The sequence below is a fragment of the Hemicordylus capensis genome, chromosome 1 (assembly GCF_027244095.1).
Source record: "Hemicordylus capensis ecotype Gifberg chromosome 1, rHemCap1.1.pri, whole genome shotgun sequence".
Lineage (NCBI taxonomy): Eukaryota > Metazoa > Chordata > Lepidosauria > Squamata > Cordylidae > Hemicordylus > Hemicordylus capensis.
In genome coordinates, this window is record NC_069657.1 from 142,657,681 (window position 1) to 142,684,909 (window position 27,229).

The window sequence follows — 27,229 nt, forward strand, 5'->3', positions numbered from 1 at the left end:
TTTTTAAAAGATGAGAGCACAGCTTCAATGAAGGCAGTGGAACTAGCTTACTGGATAAACCACTTCAAAGATCCCCAAACCTTTAAATTTTAACTTACTGAAACATTTAACTTGAAGGAGGCTTGATTTCTATAGTAATTTTTAAAAAGTACAACTGTATATTTAAAAAAATGGGACACATGAATAGCCCTGCTGGATCAGGTCCAGGGCCTATCTAGTCCACCACATGCCTCAGAGAAACTCACAGGCAAGGGCTCCTGCTGTTGCTCCCAGTTTCCCCTTAAAATGACAGTTAAGAGTCAGGGGTTCAATTCAGTTACTAGCTCATCAAATCTGAGTTGAAATATTACTTAAAATATACAAGCTTATAGCCAGTCTAGCTTAAGTATGCATAGGTAACACATTGGGAAGGTTGCATACTATTTGCAGGGCCTTTTGCAAAGAACTATGGTTGCTTTAAAATTACCAAAAATCCAAATTCTGTAGGCTTACAAGCTAAACATGGAAATGTAGTATGTACACACTACTTTGTTTCAGTATAACTTTTCTGGGCATTTCATCTCGTTTTCTTGGGTCTCATTTTCTATCAGGTCAACTCCTCCTCCAAACATCTCTCTTAATTATAAATATAGGCTCACGGTGTAAATATTGAAGAACATCAAACACGTGTCGCATTGCACTGCTTAAGTATTTGTTTCCCTACCAAGAACTGCCTGCATTGCTTACACTGTACACCAAATTAATGCTCTAGATAGAAACCCTAACTACGCTTAATATGGAAATATGCACGTAAAGAGACTGTCGTCCCACGGGCTCTGCAATAAAAGCTTAAAAATAAATTAAAATTCTCTCCGTTTTGCTTAACCGCCAATTTAGCACTTATAATGTCCACCCCCATATGAAACCACTGAAGCAAAGCCTCTGCTGCTTCTCACGCGGAAAGAGGAACAACAAACACAAAAAATCTTTCCCACGCCTTGCAAGCTAAAATGGCGGGCAGTTGCCGTCGCCGCCTCTTATTTATAGAAATCTCACGAGCATGCGCATTCTCCTCCCATCGCCACCTCCTTCCACGCTCCGTTTTCTCTCCCCCGCCCATCGCGTTTGTTATAGGCAGCCAATGGGACTGTAGCATCACTTTCCCCTGTCCATCAACGAGTCCTTCACTGTGCGTCTGAGCATGCTCCTTCCGGCGCTTCCTCCCTCAATCCCGAACTCTCGCAGCATGTCGCGAGAGTTGCGCGGAACTTCCGTCGCAAAAAAGCCTGGCCGGCAGAAGAAAGAAAGAATCATGAGTTCAGCTGACATTTTGCCTCTGAAAGTTGAGAGCGCGAATGGCCTCAAAAGCACTGGACCAGGACCAGAGTCCAAGGCTGAGCTTACACGTGAGTAGCCCGGGCACAGGGGGGCGTGTGTCTGTGTCAATGCAATGTAGTGATTTCCCACCCATTGCTAATTCGGGGAAGAGGCCTTAGCAAGGAGGCTGCCTTGTGTGACATTTGTATAAGAAGGACAGACATTAAAAGCCGTTAATGAAAAAGAGAGGAAAACCTGTACGTGCCCTAATGCTGATTCGGCGCAGCAGCAAAATGTATGAGATGTCTCCAATGGAGTCACTCGATAGGCCAATTTTCCTCCTCTCTGAGCCATCCCATCTTCAGTTTTCTGCTCTCTGCTGTTTTCATCTCGTGGACTGCCTTGGTAGCAAATCAGCTTCCCCAAACTAGCTTGCCTAGACAACCAGATTGCAGATCTTATTGACTGGGAGGGGAGAGTCGAGGCTCAACCGCATCCCTGAGACACTGCATCCCCTGTCCTACCATCGGAGGGACTGCTTTCCAATAACATCACAGGCTGCTGTGTAAAACAAATGGACACCTGTAACTTCAGGTGTTCTCCCAGTCTGTGTTTCTGACTCTGTTTTGGTCCCTGAGTGTGCTGCTTCTGTAGCAAATTTCTCCCCTTGCGGGCAATGCTGAAAATGCTACAGAATCCTGGGAAATGCTCTCCCCAGAGCAGGCTTCCCTGATGTTTGTTTGCTCAACAACTCTAAAGGAGCCTTCCCTTCCTTCCTGTTGCCTGTCTGAGTGATTCTCGGTATGATGAGGAGCCTCCCCTTGTGACTGATGCCCTTGCGGTGTGTTGTCTAGAAAGTGATGTGGCCTTTATTGCCTGTCAAGGTATATATATAAAGTGAGCCAGCGTGGTGCAGTGGTTAGAGTGCTGGACTCGGACCGGGGAGACCCAAGTTCAAATCCCCATTCAGCCACAAAACTAGCTGGGTGACTCTGGGCCAGTCACTTCTCTCTCAGCCTAACCTACTTCACAGGGTTGTTGTGAGGAGAAACTCAGTTATGTAGTACACCACTCTGGGCTTCTTGGAGGAAGAGAGGGGTATAAATGTAATGTAATGTAATTAATTAATTAATTAAGGTATAGTCCTGGAGCTTAAAGCTGTCTAGGGGCACAGCGCACCATTTATTGCTGCTTGTGCTGTACATAATTTGCAATAACTGTTTCCTTGCACTCTACCAGCTTTCTGCTTTGCTTACCCTGAAGAGCCCAAAGCAGCTTCAAGACAGTAAACAGCAGCCCTGTATTAACGATGTATGAATTAACATGTAAGTGCACATGCACACAATGCCGTTGGAGGCAGCTTTTTGTGGTGCTCAAGGAGTCCGCTGACTCCTAGGGCCCTTTCTCCCTGAATGGGAACGAAACAAACTTCAATTAATGATTCAGCTTCCCAGATTTCCTATTTGTTCAAATTGCTTTTCAATACATCGATGTGATGGGAGATCATAATTAAAAGTAAAGAAGCCCATAACAGATGGAGCCAGGTTTACTCCTACAAATTGGTATGCCTGCCAGCAAATCAGGGAGGAATTGCTTGGTTCCTATTTCCGAGGCCCTTAGAGGGTTTTCTGTAGCGGAATCATATCATTATTTCCTTGATTTGAATGCTGAGGATGTTTTGATTATCCCTGTAAGTACTGAGTAAAAGTAGAAGGGGGCCTGGGAAGGCTGGTGCACAGTTCCAAAATGTCTCCCACTGGAAACGATGGTTTCAACAGCTATTCTCCAGTGAGGATGGTTGTGCTTTCCATGTTTTGTTCTGGGCCCAGGAGTCAAGCTGGAAAAGTCTGGGTACTCACTCAGACCAGGACCCTTTGCTTCCAAAGATATATGAACAGAGTGATTATTTATATGCCACTTTGCAACAGAAGTTCCCAAAGCAGTTTACATAGAGATAGATAGATAGATAGATAGATAGATAGATAGATAGGCAGGATCCCTTTCCCCCTAAGGGCTCACAATCTAAAAAAGAACATGATAGATACCGGCAACAGCCACTAGAGGGATGCTGTGCTGGGGATGGATAGGGCCAGTTGCTCTCCCCCTGCTCAATAAAGAGAATCGCCACTTTAAAAAGGTGTTCTTTGCTCAGTTCACAATCCGCACAGGAAAAGTCCGCAAAGATGTCCTCACAAGAAGTCCAAAAGCTGCCACCTTACTGTTCTTGGGATGTGGTGGTGGCCACCAGCTTGGATGGCTTTAAAAGAGGCTTAGACAGATTCATGGTGGACAGGTCTCTCAAGGGCTACTAGTCTGGTGGCTGTGGGCCATCTCTAGCCTCAGAGGCACGATGCCTCTCAATACTGTTGCAGGGGAGTAACAGAAGGATAGAGGGCATGCACATACCTCTTGCCTGGGGGCTCCCCAGAGGCATCTGGTGTGTGAAACAGGATGCTGGACTAGATGGGCCGCCTTGGGGCCTGATCCAGCAGGGCTGTTCTTATGTTCAGTGCAAGACCATGTCTTTGAAAAGTGGTGGCAATGTATCCCAATCCCCCCCACACACAGAACTTAAATCCTCCTCCTTCCTGGGCAGGCCAGGGAGCTTCCCCACTAGGCAAGGAGCAGAGCCATAGCCAGGGTGTTGAGAATCCATCCAGACAAGGAGCAGGTGACAGGTTTTTCAGCCTCTGCTATTCCTTCCCTCTTTGGGTGCTGATCTGGAGTATACTAGGCACATGCGTCCCTTGCAGGTAGGGCTCGGAACAGCCCTGTGCTGCTATCCCTTTGGGTCTGGGCTTGACTCCAATTCATCACTGTCTCTGGGATCAGGAGACCTGGTCTTGTGGTAGCAAGCATGACTTGTCCCCTTAGCTAAGCAGGGTCTGCCCTGGTTGCATATGAATGAGAGACTAAAAGTGTGAGCACTGGAAGAGACTCCCCTCAAGGGATGGAGCCGCTCTGGGAAGAGCATCTAGGTCCCAGGTTCCCTCCCTGGCGTCTTCAAGATAGGGCTGAGAGAGACTCCTGCCTGCAACCTTGGAGAAGCTGCTGCCAGTCTGTGTAGACAATAATACTGAGCTAGATAGACTAATGGTCTGACTCAGTATACTGCAGCTTCCTATGTTCCTATGATCCCAGTGTTGATTCTGGAGCTCAGTGTGTGACAGCAGTCCAGGTACATCAGACCCCCCCAACTCTGCATGTTCTCCGGCTGGGCCATCTTCTGGCTTGACCCCCTTGGGCTGTGTGTCAAAGCAGTAGTAGTACACCGACTCTCTTATTCCTGTACCTGCTGTTGGGGTCGTATTTTGAGGAGGTTGTCGGGGTCTGCGCACAGGCTGGTCCTGACACAATGTGGCTCTCATTGATATATCTCACCTTTCAACAAAGAAGTCCTCAAGGCAGCGAACCAGGTGTGATTTTTTTTTTGCGGGTGGAGGGCAGATTGGATGTATTGGACAATCGATTCCACAGCATGCCCAAAAGCCACTTCCTTCCACGTTGGCTTGGAAATGTATCGTATCCCTTGTAACAGCAAAAACAAATGTTCTTGTGTATGAAGCAGCAGGGGTTTCAAATTCCCATTAAAATGTCTGTTTCCAACCATAGATCAGATCTGTTTTATTTATTATGCTGGCAAAATGTAAGTAGTAAATCAAATGCCATCAGCTGTCTGTCTCCCTAGCAGGCAACACTCTGGTCTCTGACTTGAGATATGTGGGCTGAATACTTGCAATCAGTCAATCAATCAATCAACCTTTATTATGGTTGTAGACCAGCATAAAATTACAAGTTAAAAGAAAGTGATACTAAGGGGGCTAATAAAAGGTACCAGTTATAAGTTACATGTTAAAAATAAAGGTGATTGCAAGTACAATGCAAAATATCATGAATAGGCTGAAATTAAAAATAATTGCAATTTATGCATGGGGGAGTCACCCCTGAATGGAACATATTTGGCTAATCTTGCAAATTGTTAAATTTTAATGTGTTTTTAATCTATCTTATCTTTTTATATATTTTAAATGTTTTATATTTTATGTTTTAATTCTGTAAACTACCTAGGGATTTCAATATTAGGCAGTATATAAATTCAAATAAATAAATAAATACTCTTAAAACAACTGGCTCCCAGCCCAGTTTCAGGCACCATTCAAACTGCTGGTTTTAAACTTTCAAGCCTTAAAGGACCACATTTTCTCACACGAACGTGCCCGGATATTAAGGATCACCCTCAGAGGCCCTTCTTCAGCTCCTCTTTTCAGAGGCAAGGTGGATGGTGGTAACAACCCAAGGCAATGCCTTCTCACTTGTGGCATCTTAGCTCTGAAAGGCTCTCTCCAGGGAGGCTCACTTGGTGCTGACAGATGCTCTTTGGCTCCAGGTGAAAACCTGCTTGTTTACTCCTTGTCTACTCCTTTTAGACTGTATAGCTTTTTAGATTGTGTGTGTGTGTATTTTGAGCTGGTTTAATGCTGGTGTATCTTTGGCTGATCTGTTTGTTTTGACTGTATGCTTGTATATCATTGTATTAGCCTATAGGCAGCTGCTCTGAGAACCTTTGGGCTTAATAATTGGATCAATGTTCAAAATAACAAATAAGCAAGTCAATATCACAGTTGTCAGCTGGGTTGCCAATTCTTGATTTCATAAATTCTGGCTCTTCGAGTAGACTGAAAGCCTGTGTAGAATCTAGCCTGACAAGGTTAGAGCCAGAGTAGAATCTGAAGGTTATTGGCAGCATTGGGACTGAATCTGGCAGATTGTGGACAGAGCCTGGAAGAATCTGGGTTTTGAGTTTCTCAGACCATAGTACTGGTTACCTAAGAACACCACTGTATTGGCTGAACCATTAAAATATTGGCTGATCTACAAATTTAATGATGAGTATTTATTTTTTGCCCTTCTTTTCAATCAAGATTTGCTCCCCAAGTGGTTTACAATGAAAGACCAATTGACTACCTTTTCCTGCCCACTTCTTTCTTATTTTAATATTTCCATATATCAGAAGATATCTGTTTATCCAACAGTTGATGAACATTCAACTAAAATTCTGCACTATGCAGCTCACAGGATCATTATTGTTGGCAAGCCAGGTCTCCCTCATCCTGTGCTTGTGCATTTGATTTTTCTTATTCAAAGGCAGGATTTTATATTTGTCTTTGTGACTGTTTAACTTTATTTTGTCGGTTTGGGACCAATATTCAAGGCTGTCCATATCAGACTGCTAGTTAGCTCCCCCGGCCCAGATTCATGTCATCTCCAGATTTGTTAAGCATCCCCTCTACACCCTTTTCCAAGTCATTTGTAAAACATAGAAGCCAGGAGTCCCCAGATGTTGTTACCTTCAACCTTTGTGGCTGGGGATGATGGGAAAGATTGGGAATGCTTGACAATCAAATCTGTTCTGGCATTTAGGAACATAAGAACAGCCTGCAGGATCAGGCCCAAGGCCCATCTAGTCCAGCATCCTGTTTCACACTGTGGCCCACCAGATGCTGCTGGAAGCCTACAGGCAGGAGCTGAGGGCATGCCCTCTCTCCTGCTGTTACTCCCTGTAACTGGTACTCAGAGGCATCCTGCCTCTGAGGCTGGAGGTGGCCTATAGCCCTCAGACTAGTAGCCGTTGATAGACCTCAGTAGCCGTTGATAGACCTCAACAGCTTTGAGAAGCTTTGTCAGATAAGTAGATACATATTCATATAGAGGGGGGAAATGTAAACAGTGAGGCCAAAAGACCCAGAAAAGCAACAGGTACAGAAAGTCTGCTAGGGTTACCAACAGTCCCTTATTAGCAGGGATATCCCTTATTTCAGCCCCAAATTTCCTGTCCCTTATGGGATGCCATTTATCTCTTATTTTCAGCTAATGGGAAGAACCTATGGCTAAAATCAAACCAATTATTTTCACTCATAACAAAAAAATTAATGAACTCCAACTCAGGGGTATAGCTATAATTGAGCAGGTGGGTTCAAAGAACCCTGGGGCCCCAGCTCCACCCCTCCCTATTTTCTTCATTCTCTCCCTCACTCTGAAGGGCCACTGGGAGGAGATGAACATGGGTCCCCTCCCTTAGCTATGCCCCTGTTCCAATTCCTTTCCCTTCTCCCTCCCAACGAGAGTACTCTGTGGTTCTGGTTACCTGCAGGCTTAAGGTTGCCAAGTCCCATATTTGGGACATTAACAAAAACATTAACAGTCATCAGTAATTAGCTATCTTAGCATTATCCAGGTATCAGGATACCAGTCCCCTGCTAACTGAGCAAAGAGGCACCTTTAAAAGTGGTGATTATCTTTATTTAGCAGGGGGAGAGCAACTGGCCCTGTCTAATCCCAGCACAGCATCCCTCCAGTGACTGTTGCTGGTGTCTGTCTTATGTTTCTTATTTAGATTGTGAGCTCTTTGTGGATATGGAGCCATTTTATTTATTTATATCTATGTAAACTGCTTTGTCAGATGCGTTGAAAAGTGGTACATAAATATTCGTCGTGTTCGTATCAGGATCATGAAAATCATGCAAGTGATGACTACTAGATAGTACTCATGTGTGAAACCTATTTTTACTGGCTAACAACACTTCTCTTTCTACAAAACAAAATTATATCATCACACCCAGTTTGGCTAACCAACAATGGTTATATCCATCAGCAGAAGAGAAGCAATCTAAGTTGTAACGTATACCATAGTTTAAGCTGAAAGTGTTAAACACACATATAGCACACGCAGGCGGCTACCCATTACTCCAGTATACTCCCTCCGCCTCGAGTCCCTGTATTCGGGCAGTGGAATGTATGTTGGCAACCCTATCTGCGACATTTCACTGCGAAGTCCAGGTGTGTACTAAAACATGCACAAAGACCATTTCGTACAGCCGCAATTTTTAATGAGGATCATAAGCACCGTTCTTTGTTTGGAATATCCCCTTTCCTCACGAGAAGAATGGCATTCTGGCTCTTTAAGAGGACACTCCCCCTTATGAAAGACTGAAGCACTCGCCATTTAATAGCAGGAATGAGGGCAGAGCAAGGCTGTCAGTGCGCATGTGCACTGAATTTACGCAAGAGGAAACCTGTGTGGCGGACTTTATGTGACTACGTCAAGATGCAGGGCACGTAGCAAGGGGGCGGGGACCCCAGAGCTAGAGCAGGGTCCGTGCGGGGCCTCCCGGGCGGTGGCGGGGGGAGCCTCCACGCCTCACGAACCATGTTCTGCTACCAGGTGAAAATACCACTGGTGCGTGGTACGCGGACGCCGCCCGGCCTCTTGCAAGCGGGGCTTGCCTTGTCTGGGCAGAAGAGGACGGGGGTGGCCAGGACCACCCTTGCGGTGACCTTTGACCCTTCTTTGGAGCTCTTTGCTCTCCTTTTCCTCCCCGAGCTGTCCGATAGCGTGCGCGCTAAAGGAGAGAGGTCGCTCTAGGCACGAAGGATCTGGGAACAATGACCCAGGAGGCCCCTGCATGTGGAGCGGCCGTGCCCCGTCTTTGCCATAGTGCGGGTGGCAGTAGGGAAATAGGACAGCCCGTGACCACCTACTTTTGTGCTTGTGGGTGTGCTAGGGAGGCTCTTTTTTTTCCTTCCAGTTCCAATAGACTTTGTCACTACATACTCCACTTTGTAGCAAGTAGTCATAATGCGATATATGAGGTACTTTTCTCTCCCACCGCCCTTTGTAGCCTAATTCCTAACACCTTTACAAACAACTAGCCTAACTGTGTAGAGCACAGGTTACTGTCGCTGCTTGCAGTGGTGATGCCCCTTAGGGAAGAGAAAGTTCTGCACTCTCCTGTTTGTTTCCATTACTGAGTGCCGCTTCATAATGAAAAGCACTTAATCACAGGCGTAGCAGTGAGACTGTACAACACTAAAACTGTGTGTGTTGAGTAAAGGCCTGGACATGAATTATGGGCTAGGGTCTAGGAATTCCTTTAAGAAATTCCTTAAAGAGAAAGCAGAAGAAACTTATACCATGGTCAACAAGTGGGTGAAGAATGATTGTGCCAGTGAGCTTTGTTGGTAGGAAAGCCAGACACCATGTTTTGATCTCTAGGGCTTTGATCTATTGCAGGCCTGTTCAGCTTTGGCCCTCCAGCTGTTTTTGGACTACAAATCCCATAATTCTCAGCCACAGTGGCCCATAGCCAGGGATTATGGGAGTTGTAGGCCAACATCTGCAAGAGGGCCAAAGCTGAACAGCCCCGTTTCGTGTGTCTGTGTTGTAAAAATGACTCCTATGAGTTATTCTATGAAACCCAGGAGTCCAAGGGCATGGTCTGGGTGCACATGATAGTCATCTTGTTGTGTCTGGTGTCTCAATGAGTTATAACTTAGTAAGCCCCTGTATGCCTCCATGAGCTACATGATGGAAGAAAAGTGGGATTTAAATGTTATTGCATGCAGTCTGGGGTACTGAATTTATTACATCTAGAATTAATAAATAATACACACTGATATGTCTGTGGACTAGTGATTTGCCAGATTCCAGAATCAGGCATGCCATTTTGATGTACTCAAGCAAGAGTTGTTTGCAGATAACTTTTGCAGACAAGGAACAACTTATGTAAATATAAGAAATAGTTTTTAAATGCTAAATGTAAAAGGTGGAATTAGAGGGTAAAGCAAAACAAAAAACCTCAATTCCATTACTGTTTTCTTACCTTTTTTGTATTGTGTTTTTTTGAGTGTTGCATTTGGATGCTGTTCATTAATGGAACAGGAAAGCTGTTGATCTGAGCTGGAGATATTTGTTAATCTTATGATCTGGGAAACGGATCCTCTTGAGTACTAGAGGAAACTCTGTAACTAGCATACATTGGAAAATAGGCATCTTGAGTTGCACTGAGGTGGCAACCTGTAGCATTTGGTTAGTGGGTTACATTCAGCGATTTGAGTACAAGATGCTACTTTGTTATACTAGATTCTCTGGAGAGCTTAATAGGTTAGCATTCCAAGTGGTATTCTGATCCAAGTCCCTCTCTCAGTCTCTCCTCCAATTTTATGCTCTCCCATGACAAAGTCTGGATCTGGAGTAGTTAACTGTGGCTTGAGCTGCATAAGTCTCCTGGACAGTTAAAGCGTAACTCTCCTGAGGTTGTCTAAATATGTATATTCAAGACAGATTGCCCAGAGTAGTCATACTTTAATATCCTTTAAACACTGTGTCCATGGACTTCTGGGCCAAAGTCCAGAGCCTCCACAGCCCCAAGGGGCCCCCAAATCCTCTTTAGTCTGTCCTGGATGGTGTGGCCGTCCAGCCAAGCATGATGATGATTAATTTGTGGCGGGCAGGGGGGCTTTAAAGGTCTCTAGGTCCAGTCTTCAAAATTACCTTGGTGCACCTCTAGTCCTATAACAAGGATCATAAAAGGGAACATTCTTTTATTTGCATGTCTTGTTTATTGCAGGGTGTGTGTGATTTAAATCAAAGCAATTTAAATTGTTTCACAGGAGGACTCATCCTTAATTATTTAAATCACTAGTTGGAAAGATTCTATTTAATCATCATTTTCTAGTAAAAATACATTCTTGTCTAATATAACCTTAAAACATTCAGAGATGTAGGTTTTATTTTTAGAAGGTAGGTAAACTTATAATGCTGTTTCATTCAGGCAAGCAGACCTTGCAGTTCTTTGTTGCACTGTTTGTATTTCACATGCAGGCCTATCTTACCACAGGTACAGGAACTACATTAAAAATATTCCCAAATAGGACCTGTTGTCATTATAGGCGTTTCCCTTCTACGATGGAGGATACACTCAGAAAAGGTTTCCTCACAGGACTGCATGAATATGTTCCATTTTTGGTTCCACTTTCTATTCCCCCTCCCCTATCCCTTTCATTTTATTTATATCCAGACTCGTCATCCTTGCTCAGATCTACTCCATCCCCCCAAATCCTCTATTCATTCATTGACCTTCTTTGTCTTTGCACTTTGAGAGGTGGGGAAAAGGACTTGACACTATGTGTGTGTGTGTGTGTGTGTGTGTGTGTGCGCACGCGCATGCTGCATGTACACCACCTGAGGATTAGGATTGATTAGGTATGTTATCTCTGATCCCCATATTCTGTCATTAACATGTTCATAGAATATAATTAGAAGTTATGATTAATATTCATGATGATATTTTTCATGAATATAAATTATCTTTTAAAAATTAAAATCCAACTTAAATTAAAACATCATTTATTTATTTATTTTAATCATTGCTTTTTTATCAATATCAGTTTATTGTTGAAGTGAGGATTCTAATCTGCATAAGTCTTTGAGAGCATAAGATTTGAAAAGGAGGGTTTCAATCATCTGAATTAGTTAATGTGAAATTAACTAACTAAGAATACAAGGATGTAGTCTTGTGTATTAAAAAGTGAACTGAAATGCAATGAAAAGAAGCCCCTGGCTTTCATGTGTGCTGGAAGTGCAGTATGGTCAAGAGAGCTTACTTATTCATACTCCCACCAACCATATAGGGATCAAGGGAACTGCTTTAAAGGCCTTTTCCAAACTATCTTCTTTGTGCGTTAAATAAGTACTCAGTTATTACTCTTTTGTGGGGATTCACATTTTCTTCCAGAGTTGCGCTGCTGTTGCCAGGTAGTTAATTTTTATAACAGATAATAGGAAAATTTAATTTCTTCCCCAGTTAGCACAATCAGTGCTAATATAGCTATAGCAATAGCACTTACATTTATATACCGCTCTATAGCTGGAAGCTCTCTAAGCAGTTTACAATGATTTAGCATATTGCCCCCAACATTCTGGGTACTCATTTTACCAACCTCGGAAGGATGGAAGGCTGAGTCAACCTTGAGCCCCTGGTCAGGATCGAACTTGTAACCTTCTGGTTACAGGGGTCGCAGTTTTACCACTGCGCCACCAGGGGCATATGATGGTTATCCAGTTGTCCCTGGCTCTGACTGGCTAGTACCTGTGGTGTGTAATTAGGTGATGCAAGTCCACACTGCATCCTCAGCAATACAAGAAGTAATGAACAGAAAAGCTCTCCAGACTTTGCCTTGAGACTTGAGCTGGAATCCCTGGGAAGGTGATGACCATAAATAACTTTAAGTTCAATTCCCTTCTTTTAATATAGAGCAGTGAAGATTTTGCATGAGGCTTACATAACAGTGCAGCTGGGGTGCACTGAGTCCAAAGAGATGGTTACACTCTGGTCCATTATGCAGGGCTGGCATGTCAGTCAGTTGACCAGTTAAATGCTGTCAAACCTTTCATGCCAAGAATGCCACTGTGTAGATGGGTCACTGTGTACCTTTCTCACTGCCTTTTAAAAACTGATTAATTACTTGGTTGTTGCTGTTAGTTTGACTTCTGTGTGTAATTTAACTTTTGAAAGTTAAATGGCTGATCCTAGTGTTACAGAACAGAAACCAAAGAGAACTGTTAACTCAATCACTCATACTTAAACCTTCACTAAAATACCAATAGTAGATCATTGCAGTTTAAAAATAATAATTTCATTATGTCACAAGAACAGCTAGCATGTTTTTTCCACTAGCATTTGTATAAACCTGTTGATAATTTAAGTATTTTTTGTTCTAAAAAAGAAAATGCTTTAAAAATATTTGACCCTCCTCCCCCCACCCCGGTGAAATGACCAGTAATAAGGTAACTGTGATCTGATAAAACTATTACCTTGGATAAATGGGCTCCATTTCTCATGTTGGACTGTTGCACATCCTTAGCAACGAGCTTTATTTTCTAGAATGTCTGTGTCTTTAAAAAGTAACCATTAAGGAGATAGTGTTCAGTATTTGCTTAGTTCAGGAAAAACGTCTGGCTGGTTTCTGTTCCCTAACTTATTTTCAACTTCTCCTCAGTGCAAATACTTGGTTTCACACAAGTTGTCTTTATCTATCTAGCACAATTCAGATAGTTACTTAAGGGAATGAGAGAGAGTTAAAGGCTGGCTTGTGCTTATGATTTGAATTTGAAATGTTGCTTTGATGCAAATGTAACTTGAATTACCTCATGGGTAAAACCACTCCTTATATAAGAAACACATGGCGATATATCAAAAGGGAGGGATAATGTGAAATGATACATTTACTTTAATACAAGTATGGGGAGTGGAAAAAATATGTTCAAGCTTCAATCCTTGATCCACTTATCTCTGGGGCTGTTTATTTTTAAAATCAAGACTACAGCAGAATTAAATTATTTGTATAACAACATAACCTAGCATTCACATCGCTTCTTAAAATACAGCATGTGAGCTAAGAGTGCACCACAGCCTGCACATTCTATTTTCATGAGTAGAACTACAGTTCAGCTCACCATCACTCCTGTTCTGCTAAATGTCGTCCTCACAAGAAGTTAACCAATTTTCTCTCTGAATCCTAGAACACCCACCTTAGCAGATGAAATGACCATGGCAGGGTTAAGCCTCTGTGGGTGTGGCTAAACTAAAAGTATTGAATGAGACTATTGGCTGGATCTGATACAGCATGATCTTATTATTTTATTATTTATTTATTCATTCGATTTCTATACCGCCCTTCAAAAAATGGCTCAGGGCGGTTTACACAGAGAAATAATAAATAAATAAGATGGCTCCCTGTCCCCAAAGGGCTCACAATCTAAAAATAAACACAGGACAGACACCAGCAACAGTCACTGGAGGTACTCTGCTGTGGGTAGATAGGGCAGTTACTCTCCCCCTGCTAAATAAAGAGAATCACCACGTTAAAAGGTGCCTCTCTGCCAAGTTAGCAGGGGTTTTGTGATCTTGATCTTGTCCCCCCTTCATCCCAATTCATAACGTAGGCAGTAACTTTCAGTTGTGGAGGCAACATGCAGATAGTATGGTTTTTCATTGTGAGTGTTGTCTTCTCCTGGAATCTGTGCCTGTTTAATCCCGGCTGATAAGTAGGTAGCTCTGCTGGCAGGTGTAACAGAAATGTATTTTGCCTTTTTTGGAAGGTGAAGTTTGACTTTACCTGCTTCATTTATGAGACACTTGTGATGTTTAGAAACATGTTTTCATGTTTCATACTTGGAGAAGAACATTCTAAAACACTATAGTGGGAGGCTAAAATGCCTTTATCATTCTTGAAATCAATATTGTGTGTCTTTCCCCCCTTTAAGTCCCTTGAGGACTCCCCTCTTGATGAGGATGAAGAAGCTTTTCAAAACGTGGCTGAGGAAGATGAAGATATTGACCAGTTCAACGATGACACGTTTGGAGCTGGCGCCATTGGTAAGTTTGCGTGATGAATGTATGTTGCCTTGTCATTCATATGGCCAAGGCTGTGTTTACACAAGTTCTGGGTTTACACAATTTAATGGTTGTACTTGTAGACTTCTTCCCTGTGGAAGATCATGTGGCCCAGTCCTGATCTGAATAGATAATTTTTAGGCTGCGCGTGGGAACCCTTTGCTGTCCAAAGCTTCTGCTTTTGAACAGATGCACCTATAGTAAGGGGTAAGGGATATGGCAATAATGCCAAGCAAATGCCATTTCTAACTATCCCTTGTAGACGATGACTGGCAGGAGGCACATGAGCGCCTGGCAGAGCTGGAAGAGAAGCCTGCATCCTCAGGAGAGCAAGTGGATCAGGCAGTCACTGATGAGATGGACCTGTTGGGGGACCATGAAGAAATCCTGGCAGAGAGGCTGAGCAAGATGGTGATAGATAATGAGCTGGAAGATCCTGCCATCATGCAGGCTGTACAAACCCGGCCCCTGGTACAAGTAAGTAGCAAAATGAATAACCTAATCCTTGGGGGACTGTGTGGTAAGGACCTTTTTGTGATTTTAACCTTTTGCCTTTTTGCAGCAGCCTGGGGGTCTCAATTCGAGCATCTGGGATGGGCCTTCAGTTCTCAGGCGCATTAGAGGACCTCTTCTCACTCAGGTGCAGTGCTCCGTTTTCTTTCTGTTCCATCAAAAAGAATCTGTCTTTCCGACAGCAGACCATCTCCCCCACTACTTCTATTATTCAGTCTTTATCTAGAGCAGAAGAGAGCGATGCTGTCCTTGCCCAGGGGCCATGCAGTCTTAGGTAAAGGAAGAAGATGGTATTGGGGAGAGGAGAACAGAATATGTTGTGATTTACAAAGAAGTACAAAACTCTCTTCATTGAGATTGGTTGGATTGGCTGTATCTTGTCTTATGGCATCAGTTGCTGATGACTCTAGTGTACTCACTTGAAATGAGGTCTCCCATGATACAGTCTACCTTTCTGAATATTTCTTCACCTTGGTTGTGTATAGGCAATGGGTGTCACACTGTGGCCCTCCTGCAGATGCTGGCCTACAGCTCCCATGATCCCTGACTACTGGTCACTGTGGCTGGGAATGATGGGAGCTGTAGGTCAACAACAGCTGCAGGGTTGTAGTTTGACACCCTTCTGTAGGCAATTCGAAACTTGTGTTCTTAAAACATGAGCTAACTCCTTAAAACAGAATTCTGATTTTTCTGCTGCTCTGGGTCCAAGGGATCTCACGTGTGGGTTATCTTGACCCACGTGACTCCAAGGCAGGACTATGATAATTAGCTTAGCTTTAAGTTCGGGAGGAGCAAGCCCCTCCTCAGTTCTTTTTAATCCTGTGAAGGCTCCAGGCAGCTCTTCTCAGTGCTCCAGCACTTCTAGTTTCACTTTCATTGTTTGTTTTCCCCCTCCCTCCTCCATTTTAACCTGCGTTTGGGCTGCATAATTTTATGGAAAGACCCCCCTAGAGTACTACACGTACAGATTCTGAGGGGGTCTAAATTGAATGGCCGACCTGCTCTTTGCCGCCCACAGCACTGCTGCTGAGCCCATGTTCATGGGCGAGCATTTCACAAAGCCCGCAGCCTCCGGAGCACGTGGACACCGCCAATCAGGTGTTTGGTGGCATCCCGGAACAGAAAAGGCCTCAGCCATCGGGCGGTGAAGCGGGCTGGGCACCACCTCTGCCTCCGTATTCCCCAACCTCTCTCGCCACCAAGAAAGCAGCCAAAACTTGCCCGCAACCCCCATTCGCCTTTGCGGCCAACCAGAGTGCATGGAAGACCGGGCAGACACACACATCCCGCCGGCACTGGCGGCCTCGGGCTCTAAGGCCCATAAGCAGGCGCCAACGATTGAATCTGGGGTGACTGCTGAGCGGGCAGTACCCGCAACCTCCCGCTTGCCCAGCATGGCCACCCAGGGTGCGCGGAAGGCCAAGCAGACTTGCTACTGCCAGCAATGGCAGCCTTGGGCTCCAGGGCCCGCAAGAAAACACCAGCAGCCAGATCTGGGGTGGCTATGGTGGATGTGTGGGCACGTACAGTGTTGACCAGGAGTTCAGCCTTAACGGCACTGGAGGAACTGGTGAGCTTGGCCCATGCTGGGTCTTTACGATAGTCTGACCTCCCGACTATGTGTTTCCACAGGGTCATCTAGTCTGACCCAAAAATATCCAGTAGCCCAGGTCTTATTGATGTTCCTAGGGATATGCCACATACCTGCGGGGTGTGGATTGAGGATTATAGGCAGAATCTTGAGAGAGATGCTGCTTTTGGAATTTAAAATTATAATAATGATAATGATGATTTTAAAACAAACAAAAATGGAAGCAGACCAAACGGTTTCCCCTTCCTCTTACAGTGCGGCCTCCTCTCCCTCTGAGACTCCAGCCCCTAAGAAATTGAAGAGTAAGAGGAGACATGGTAAAAGATCCAAAAGGCTAGACCCAGATCTAGACAGAGGGAATTCAGCGTTCACTCCTCTGATATATCTGATCACAGGTCCCCAGACCCCAGGGTTACCCCTCATAGTGGTATGGGGTAACATACCACTGGAACTCCACGAGGGGCCCTCCAACGGCCCTCTAGCTCCATTAAGGAGCTTCACTCACTGACTATACCGATGGGCCAGGAGGATCTAGACCAACATAGGTCTGAGGGCAACTGGCCTGCGGCCCAAGAGCCAGACTCACCTAAGGCTCCCCAGGGATTTCCAGGTGGTGGATCTGGCCCCACTTACGGTCAAAACTGCATGCCTTGAGCCCGGCTCCTACAGCCTCGTTGTGAGGAGAATCTTAGGTATAGAGCACTCCACTTTGGGCTCCTTGGAGGAAGAGTGGGATTTAAAATATAAAATAATAGTATTGCAGTAAAACCCAGCATATGCGTCTCCCGGGCACAAGACGTTTTTTCACCCTCCGCGCTAGTGGACCACTGTCCCACACTTGTTGGTGGGGAAGAAATTCCTGGATTCTCCCAGGATCTTCGTCACCACAGGTGCCAGCAGGAAGGCTGGGGAGCGCACTGCCAACACCGACCCGCCCAGGTCAAGCAGTCGACCCCGGAGCATTGGCACAGTATAAACTGGCTGGAGCTCAGAGCCATTCAGCTAGCCCTCTGTGAGCTCAAGACCATGATCCTTCACCGCCACATACCCCTTTGCACAGTCAGTACCACAGCAAGGGCTAACGTGCACTGGCAAGGGGGAACTAGATCCAAGTCCCTGCAAACAAAAACAGCGCTGCTATTCCAGTGGGTGAAATACTGCGAGGTGTCCTTGCTGGGACATCATGTACGGGGTGTCTCGAACACGGTAACTGCTTGGCTGATCCACTCAGACCCCCCTTTTTCGACTGGAGGGTTTCCTCCACATCATAGAACACTTCAACACACCGACGGTGGATCCATCTGCAACCCCAGCAAACGCACTATTGCCTCATTTCTTCACAAGGTCCCCCTGCCAACAGGCGGAAGTGGTGGATTCCTATCATCGCCATGGCTGGGGGGCCTGCCATTGCATTCCACCACCACCCCACACACACTGACACCTGTTCTCTTGCAGCACGGCCAGGTCCGGCACCCAGATCCAGGATGGTTAGGGCTAACCGCCTGGAAACTGAACACCTACTGCTAACATAACATGGAAACTCAGCTTGGGTTTTCACCACACTGCTGGCATTCAGATGGCCATCCACTAGCAGGATATACCAATTACATGGAGAACCTTTCTATGCTGGTTGGCCTGCCACAGGTTCCCCAAGTGGTCCACCTCTGTGAACCACCCGTTATAGTTGCTGCAAGAAGGACTGGACAAGGGGCTCTCCGCAAATACCTTAAGACCACCAAGCCATCCTCTTAGTGGACCTAATCTCGGGAACCTCTAAAGGTGCCAGGCGTCACCAATTTCATTTAAACTGTGGCCTGAAGGGCACTACTTTCCTGTCTACTCCAGTGGTCCATCCTTTCCTTACCTGGCCATTACATATTATCCTTATGGCTCTCCAACGCCCTCCTTCTGAGCCACTGTCCTCAATTCCACTCCGTATCTTCTCCTTTAAATTGACATTCCTTGGGCCATTACCTCAACACACAGAGTGTCTGAACTCAGGGCCTTAGCTATATATAAACCTCTTGAGTATTCTGGAGGTCTCTGTGAAGCTGATCCCAGACCCCTTTCTTGACCAAAAGTAGTCTTACCCCTCTACATGTCTCAGGATCTTATTTGGCCCTCCTTTTGCCCCAAAAGCAGTTCACCTGGTGGGAAGGAGCTTAGCATAAGTGTGATGTCCGCAGGTGCCTTAAAACCTACATGAAGTAGACAAAACACTTAGAACCTCCGAATCCCTTCTCATTCTTGCCTCTATCCATGGGATACCTGGCCACACCCACCACCATAGCTAGGTGGCGTAAGGCAGGTATAACTCTGGCTTACGAATCACCACGCCTCGGGGCTCCCACCAAGCCGTTTGCCCACTCTACTAGGGCTGCAACCACAGCAGTGGTTTTTTCCTATAACTCATCCATCTAGGACATTGCAGAGTAGCAACCTAGCGGGCACCCTCTATGTCTTTGCCCCTGCCAAGGCAGCATTCGGGAGGAGGGTACTCCAGCAGGTACTTTCCACACAGTAGTCTCTGGCACCCTCCCTGGTTGGACAAGGGCTGTGGTATCCCCACATGTGAGACGCCCTTGGACCCAGAGCAGCAGAGAATGGAGCATTGGTTACTCACCGCAAAGAGGAGGGGGCTGTTTCATGCCCTGTTTGTGGCCTTCCCCAAAGCATTTATCTAATTGCTGGATTAGGTGGGTCCTTGGCCTAATTTAGTAGGTCAATTCTTGTGTATTTTAATTTGGACTTGTAAACTCTGACATCTCTACTAGATGTCAGCTCACCTCTTTCTTATTGAAGCACTCCCTGAAACATGCATGGGAAAGTGGATTTCCTGAAAGGTGACTCCCACTTCAGTGAAATGTAGTAGATGGGGGGGCCTGCCTCTGGTACTACTAAAATCTGTGTTTGGTGAAAGTTGATATCTGGGAATGGAAGTCTCACACTAAAGTGAAGAATCATCTAGAGCCTCTGAGATTCTTGGCTCAAAGAGGCTCCTGGTAACTGAGTGACACATCCTTGCTTTCCCCTCCCATTTGCAAATCTGTTCATCTGAAAAAGCAAAGCATTTGACCAGGCTGGGGGAAATGGAGCAACAATCTCCTTGGATCTGTTCCTTGTACACACAATGGGATGCAGTGTAATGGTACTGTGCCTACCTATCCACTGGCTTACAGTCACAGGCGCCATCTTGAATCTCTGTATTCCTGCTTTCCACAGATTACATTTTGATGACCGACTAAACAAATATCATTAGGGTACCGCCAACTTGAGAGTATTCCCTAAGATATATTCTGTTGTCTCCTTTCCAAATACCTGGTATTCAAGAAAACTAACAGGTGTGTTTCTCCCTTCTTCTATGCAGGAGGTGCCTTCTGTGTCAGTGCTGGAGTATGCCTTGCCGCAGAGGCCTCCACAGGCCCGAGAAGAAGAGCAGGACCTTTCAGAGCGGGCACTACCCAGGCGGTCGTCCTCTCCAGTCATTGGCAGCCCTCCTGTTAGGGCTGTTCCCATTGGGACCCCGCCTAAACAGCCTACAATACCCAACTTTAACCAGCAGGTATTTCTTCTCCTCCCTACCAACCTGCCACACAACCCTTTTTGATTAGGGGTGGGTGGAGAGAGTGGATTTATGGCTTCAGCCAGGAGCAGATGAAAAATGGGAGACAGACCCTGTAGTGTGTTGTGTAACATAAGGCATTGCCTTATGGAGTTTCCATAAAGGAATTTCCAGTTTGGCATCTACAGAGGCAAGTACATTATTCAGAAGCTCTTCTCCTTTGGAATTTGTTTTCTCTCTTTGACTTCTAGATGTTGCAGCTGTCTCAAAATCCATTTTTGTCTTCCTTCTGTCCAAACCCGGTAGAATAGGAAAACTGTCTGTGAAACTGTTGTTTACTAGCCAGTATTTATTAATGAAAGGCAATATAGAGGCTCTGGCAAGGATGAAACTTCTCTCCCGTGTTTGGATATTCAGGAAGATGGGGTCTTGGGGGGGAGGGGGTAATTGGGGGTTTAACTGCTTTGTCACTGAGGGTTTATGGGTGTTCTCTTTGCTTTTAAAAATTTTTAATTGGTTTTTACAATATCTTAACAATCCCGTTACATCTAATTAAGTAAATGTAGACTTCCCTCTCATCAATCTGCGCGATTCATTAACTATACAAGTTAACCATTGCTATAGTAATTCAAAACATATATCCTACACATTGCAAACTCGATTTTGCTCTACCCAACCTGCTATTATTACTAAATTTCAAACCCTGCTGAAAGGTCCATATTAGAAAAATAGTTCTTTAAGTATAGTAAGAATGGTTTCCAATCTCTTTTAAAAGATTCAAAGTTTTCATCCCTTATCAGTACTGTAAGTTTTGCCATCTCAGCATATTCCAACATTTTTATCAACCAATCTTCTTTTGAGGGCATTTCATTGTCCTTCCATTTCTGCGCATATACTATTCTGGCAAGGGTGTTCTCAAATGCAAGCAAAATTTGAACTTGATACATTTATTTAGCTGCTTTGATGCTGGAGTAACTATCTGGTATTTGGGAGCTGGAGGATGTAATGAGTGGTTAAGGCATAAACTGGCACTTCTGTCTTGCTTATTTTGTGCTTTCCCCACTTTGTATGGCAGATTCTCTGTCCAAAGCCTGTTCACATCAGAGTACCAATACAGCAGCGTTACCCAAGTCCCTTCAATGAAAGGATGTCCCCAAACCAACTCTGCAGTGTGACGGTAATTACGATTGCAAACCAATTCTGTTTGGTCTGTGGTATGATATTGTGCATTGCCCTCTTTTTCTTTCCCCCCAGTATTCCCTGCTATTTCTAATGTTCTTTAAGGCCATTCCTCACAAACTTGACCCTGAATTGTTTCAAAATCACTTTGTTTTGAAATAAAACCCTCCTGTCCTGAGTGTATTCTGTGTCCTTTTGACAACCCCAACCCACATCTGTGTGTATTTCTGAGTTCTTGGAATCCTTTGTGGTGTTGGCATTTGGTAGAATGATCTGTTGCTGAAGAGAGAGAAAAATAACCCTTTAGCATTTTGCTGTTGCAATAAAGAAGCCTGATCAAGAGAGCTCAGATGCTTGGGGTAGGTTTTGGTTCTTAAATTCTCATGGCATGTTAATATATCAGGTCTGTTCCAGGTTTTCACATTGTTTGGCCATTTTGCTGTGTACCTCTTGGCAAGCAGTTAAAATATGCCTTTTTTTAAAGAGACATTTGGCCGATTGCTAATCCTTATTTTTTGCCTCTTCTGTAAAATTCCTCTTGGTCACCTGTGTGTGTGTGTGTGTGTGTGTGTGTGTAAGCCTTCTATATGTATAAAAGCCTTGGGTGGTATGTGGCAAGCCACACCCACACAGTGCTTAACCACCAATTGGCAGTGACACTGGAGGCCCAAGCAGCGGGCTTCTCCGGCAGTGAGAATTCTGTACCATGGCGACCTTCTGAAGTAAACTGCGAAAAAGAAAGAAGCCAGAGGAAGAGAGAGAAATTAAGGAGGAAAAATTAAATGGGAAGGGGGGAGAGAGAGAAAGCAACAAGGGAAGGGCAGAGAATAAGAAAGAAGGGCAGCATTGGTGGTGGTGGGTTCCCGAGAGGTGGCCAGGGAACTGGAGGAGCCAGACAGAGCAGCTGAGGAGGAGGAGCAGGAGGGCCGCAGAGGAAGGAGGCCTGAGGTGGAGGCAGTGCAGGGAGGGAAAGCTCTGGGCTGGCCAGGGAACTGGAGGAGCCTGATGGGGCAGCCAGTGCCAGAGATGAGGAGCAGCAGCAGCAGGGTGGCAGAGGAGGGAGCCCCAAGGAGGTGGCGGCATAGGGAAGAAAAGTAGTGTTGCTGCTATGCTGGACGGTGGGGAGGTGTCTGGGATGAGGGAACTATGGTGTGTGTGTGTGTGTGTGTGTGTGTGTGTGTGTGTGTGTGTGTGTGTGTGTGTGTGTTAGTAGAGCAGTGTGCATGTGTGGGTTTACTGAGGCCAGCGGGCTTCTCTGGCGGCAAAGTCCTTGTGCTGTGTGAGTGGCCATGGTGGTGGCAGCAAGGAAGGGCCCAGTCAACTGCCGCTCCTGCTCAGGGTTTCCGAGCCCATTAGGGGAGGGAGGCAGGCAGGCGAGGGTTGGGCCTGGGCCTGTCAGTGGCCTGAGGGGAGTGAGCAGACCCGGCGGTGGCAGTGAGGAAGGGCCTGGTCAGCTGCAGCTGCTGCTGTTGCTCCTGCTCGGAGCTTCCAAGCCCGTTGGCAGAGGCAGGCAGGTAGGTGAGGGCTGGGCCCAGACCTGTCAGTGGCCTGAGAAGCGAGTGTCCCTGGCAGTGGCAGCGAGGAAAGGCCCAGTCAGCCACCACTGCTGCTCCTGCTTGGGGCTAATGAGCCTGCATTCCCTCTAAGGTGCATGGTGGTGCAGGTGCCCAGAGCTTGAACCCTCCCACGCAGTGATCCCAATCACTCAGACTTGCCCTCACCCAGGGAGGGAAAATTTTTGCTGACAGCTGCTGCTCCCCTGGTCCTCCCAGTGCTGCCTCCTCTGTGTTTGAAATGAAAAGAAATCACCTCCCCACCCCTGAGGAAATTTATATATATTTTGGAAAGTTGACTTATTAGTTGACTATTAGCTGAATTAGTTTATTTTTTAAAAAAGATGTAACACATAAGGAAAATACCCCTACGTAGCCCCCATCCAACTCCCCTCCCCTGTAATACTTTGTTCTATTTTTATATTTTCAATAATTTGAACTTTTTATATGTGTTAATTGTGTTATTGCTCTAAACTGCCTAGAGACGCACTGGGCAGTATACAAATATGTTTTAAAAAATTTAATTTGTGATTTAAAAAAAATTAAATTATGTGCAGTCCTTCATCAGTGATTCTAGAACAACTTTTTTTTACTTGTTCTGAGGTAGCACTTGATATACATATCAAGGAGTATATGGTGTTGCTTTTTGCTGGTTTTAGCACCATCCTGCTGCATATTTGAGTGTTTTGGTTAATATTTTAATTGCTATATTTGGTTTTAATGTGCCTTTCATGCAAAATATTGAATATTTTAAACATTTTCCTATTTTCAGTGTGTATGCACTTTTAGTTGTGCATTATTATTTCTTGTTTACACAGTCAGACAGGTGTTATTGACTGGTTTGTTTTATCCAGACATCGAGTCCTTCCCAAGGACCTGGGATGCCAGAATTTTATTGTCAATTGTTATAGATATCGTCGCAGAATATAGGCTGTTCCCAGTAAAGCTGCTTTTTTTAATTGGCTGATGGTGATTTTTGTGGCCCCTGTGGTGTTGAGGTGCTCTTCAGGGTCTTTTGGAACTGCACCCAGGGCACCAATTACCACTGGGATTATTTTGGTCTTTTTCTGCCACAGCCTTTCAATTTCAATTTGTAGAGCTTTGTATTTGGTGATTTTTTTCTATTTCTTTTTCTTCTATTCTGCTATCCCCTGGTATTGCTATGTCGATTATTTTGACTTGTTTTTCTTTCTTCTCGACTACAGTTATATCTGGTGTATTGTGTGGCAGATGTTTGTCTGTTTGTAGTCGGAAGTCCCATAATATTTTTGCATCTTCATTTTCTTCAACTTTTTCAATTTTATGGTCCTACCAATGTTTGGCTACAGGTAGTTTGTATTTTTTGCAGATGTTCCAGTGTATCATCACTGCTACTCTGTCATGCCTTTGTTTGTAGTCAGTCTGTGCGATCTTTTTACAACAGCTGATTAGGTGGTCCACGGCCAGCGCGGGTAGTGGCTAGAGTGCTGGACTAGGACCGGGGAGACCCGAGTTCAAATCCCCATTCAGCCATGAGACTAGCTGGGTGACTCTGGGCCAGTCACTTCTCTCTCAGCCTAACCTACTTCAAAGGGTTGTTGTGAGGAGAAACTTAAGTATGTAGCACACCGCTCTGGGCTCCTTGGAGGAAGAGCGGGATATAAATGTAAAAATAAATACAATAAAATAAATAAATTTGCTTCTTTACAAAGAAGAAACTTGCTGTTTGTGGTGGATTTTTCTACTTTTGCTGTTATTGCATTTGTTCTTAGTGCCTGTTCTTGTTCAGCCAGTATTAAACCCTCTGTTTCTTTCTTCAAGTTGCTATTCTTAAGCCATTGCCAGGTCTTGGTGATGTCTGATTTTCCACTTATATTGTATAAATATTGACCATGCAGGGGCTTATTTTTCCATTTTTCTGCTCGGTTCTTGACTTGTTCTTTCTTGTAGGCCTGCTTTGTTTCATTGGTGTTGAATAGTTTCGCATTATTGACCATTTGAAGTGCATCTTCTTCACTGTCCTTGATATATTCTTCAAGGCCTCTTTTCTCCTCCTCTACCATTTGATGGACTTGCAGCCTTCCTACCTGAGCTGCCAGGGAGGTATAGCCTATCGACATCACTGCGGGGGTGCAGAGCATGATTGATGGTCATGATTTTCCTGGTCTTACGATCTAGCGTCTCTAGCTCTGCCTAGGTCCAGTCTATTATTCCTGCAGTGTATCTGATAACAGGTATAGCCCAGGTGTTTATGGCTTGTATGGTGTTCCCGCCATTGAGTTTGGACTTGAGGACTTTTCTAACTCTCCTGATGTATTCACTTCCAATTTTTCTTTTAACTTCAGTGTGTGCGATGTTATCAGCCTGGAGAATGCCCAAGTATTTGTAATGTTCTTTCTCTTCCAGGTTCTTGATGTTGCTTCCATTGGGCAGTTCTATTCCTTCTGATTTTGTTATTTTCCCTCTGTTTATTATTAATGCAGTACACTTGTCTAGTCCAAACTCCATTGCTATATCGCTACTGAATATACGGACAGTGTTTAGCAGTGATTCGATTTCTGACTGGGACTTTCCATACAACTTCAGATCGTCCATGTACAGCAGATGGTTGATTTGACTTGATGTTTTAGATGTTTGGTATCCGAGGCCTGTTTTGTTTAGTATTTGTGAAAGTGGGGTCATGGCGATTACAAACAACAGAGGGGATAGTGAATCCCCTTGGAAAATGCCTCTTCTAATGCTAACCTGTCCAAGTGTCTCGCCATTGATTGTTAACTGTGTACTCCACATGCTCATTGCTTTTTTATAAATATCTGGATGTTTTTGCTGACACCAGTTGTTTCTAAACATTTTAGTATCCATGTGTGAGGCAATGAATCAAAGGCTTTCTTGTAGTCAATCCATGCAACACTTAGATTGTTTTTTCTTCTCTTGCAATTTTCTAAAATCATTTTGTCAATTAGCAGCTGGTCTTTTGTGCCTCTGGTGTTCGAGCAGTTTCCTTTCTGTTCAACTGGAAGCTGTTTGTTAGTTAATAAGTGTTGCATCACTTCATCTGCTATTATTCCAGTTAATAATTTGAACATGGTTGGCAGACAGGTTATCGGTCTATAATTACTTGGAACTGCACCTTTTGCTGGGTCTTTCATGATGAGATGGGTTTTCCCAGTTGTTAGCCATTGTTCCTTGCAACCTCCTTGCAAAATATGATTGAACTGTTTTGATAGTTGTTTATGAAGGCTTGTTAAGTGTTTAAGCCAAAAGCCATGCAGTTCATCGTCGCCTGGAGCAGTCCAATTTTTAAATTTTTTGCTCTTTCACTTATTAATTCTGGTGTTATTATTAGATCTTGCATTTGTTGGTTACATTTTTTGACCTCTTTCATCCAGCCTGCTTTTTTATTATAATCTATTGGATTGTCCCATAATTTCCCCCAGAATTGCACTGTTTCTTCTTTATTTGGTGTTTCTACGTTTCTTGCAGTTTCTCCTTCTATGCTTTGGTAGAAACGTGCTGCCCTGTCCCCAAAGCCTGCTGTCCTTACAGGATAAGAGCAAGAAAGCAAGGGTGAATTCAAATTTAAATAAACAAAACTTAGACAACAGGGAGTTCTCTATTTACTTGTTTTTTTGGTAATAAAATAGAGTAGAATTGTAAAATACACTTCTTTCTTTCCATGTTTATGGTGTATGTGTATGTCTGTGCATGTGTATGTGCACGGCATTATAGTGGCATATAATAATGCACATACGTGCACACTGCACATTGCCTTGATACTTCCACCCAGAACAAAACTCATTCTGTTCACTGATGAAAAAAATCAGAGTGAACACTGCAGTGAGCCCACTGGCGGAGGCAGGAAGGGGAGGGATGGGCCGGGCCCAGGCCTGTCAGCAGCCTGAGGGGAGCAAGGGGTTATGGCAGTGGCGGCAGCGACGAAAGGCCCGGTCAACCACTAGTGCTGTGGGGGTGGCGGAGCAGGAGCAATGCTCGGGTGAGGGTGGAGAGGTCTTTGGGGTTAGGGGGCTGTGGCTTGGCCAGTCAGTGCCGGTGATGCCACAGCCCCGACCAAGAGAGGTGAGGGGGATGGAAGCAACAGGATGGAGGAGGAAGAGGAGCAGGAGCACGGCTCAGGTGAGGGTAGTGTGGGGGGAGCAATTTCATCTGCTGGGATGGGTGGGAGAAAAGCCATGTCATGGGGGGCACTGAGGGTGTGTGAGTAGGGAGGGACTGGGTGAGAAGCAATGACAGCAGCAGGGATGTGGCAGTGTGTGGGGGGCTCAGATGGGGGTGGGGAGGTCTTTGGGGTGAGGGGGCTGTG

At 44.9% G+C, this 27,229-nt stretch overlaps 1 protein-coding gene across 6 annotated transcripts in view; it reads left to right on the plus strand.

Moving 5' to 3' along the window:
* The first annotated feature begins 1,228 nt into the window (after positions 1-1,228).
* The window catches only part of PATL1 (PAT1 homolog 1, processing body mRNA decay factor), a 39,722-nt gene continuing 13,721 nt past the window's right edge, over positions 1,229-27,229 (plus strand). For 4 of the 6 annotated variants that reach the window (XR_008319911.1, XM_053311277.1, XM_053311288.1 and 1 more), the window contains exons 1-6: positions 1,229-1,385; positions 14,402-14,513; positions 14,794-15,008; positions 15,094-15,171; positions 20,003-20,197; positions 21,273-21,374. Coding sequence is in view for 5 of the 6 variants with exons in the window: in XM_053311277.1 (XP_053167252.1) it covers positions 1,335-1,385; positions 14,402-14,513; positions 14,794-15,008; positions 15,094-15,171; positions 20,003-20,197; positions 21,273-21,374 (753 nt within the window). In the remaining variant the exon portion in view is untranslated. The remainder of the gene's footprint in view (positions 1,386-14,401; positions 14,514-14,793; positions 15,009-15,093; positions 15,172-20,002; positions 20,198-21,272; positions 21,375-27,229) is intronic. The other 2 variants (XM_053311285.1, XM_053311296.1) reach the window with 1 other exon arrangement.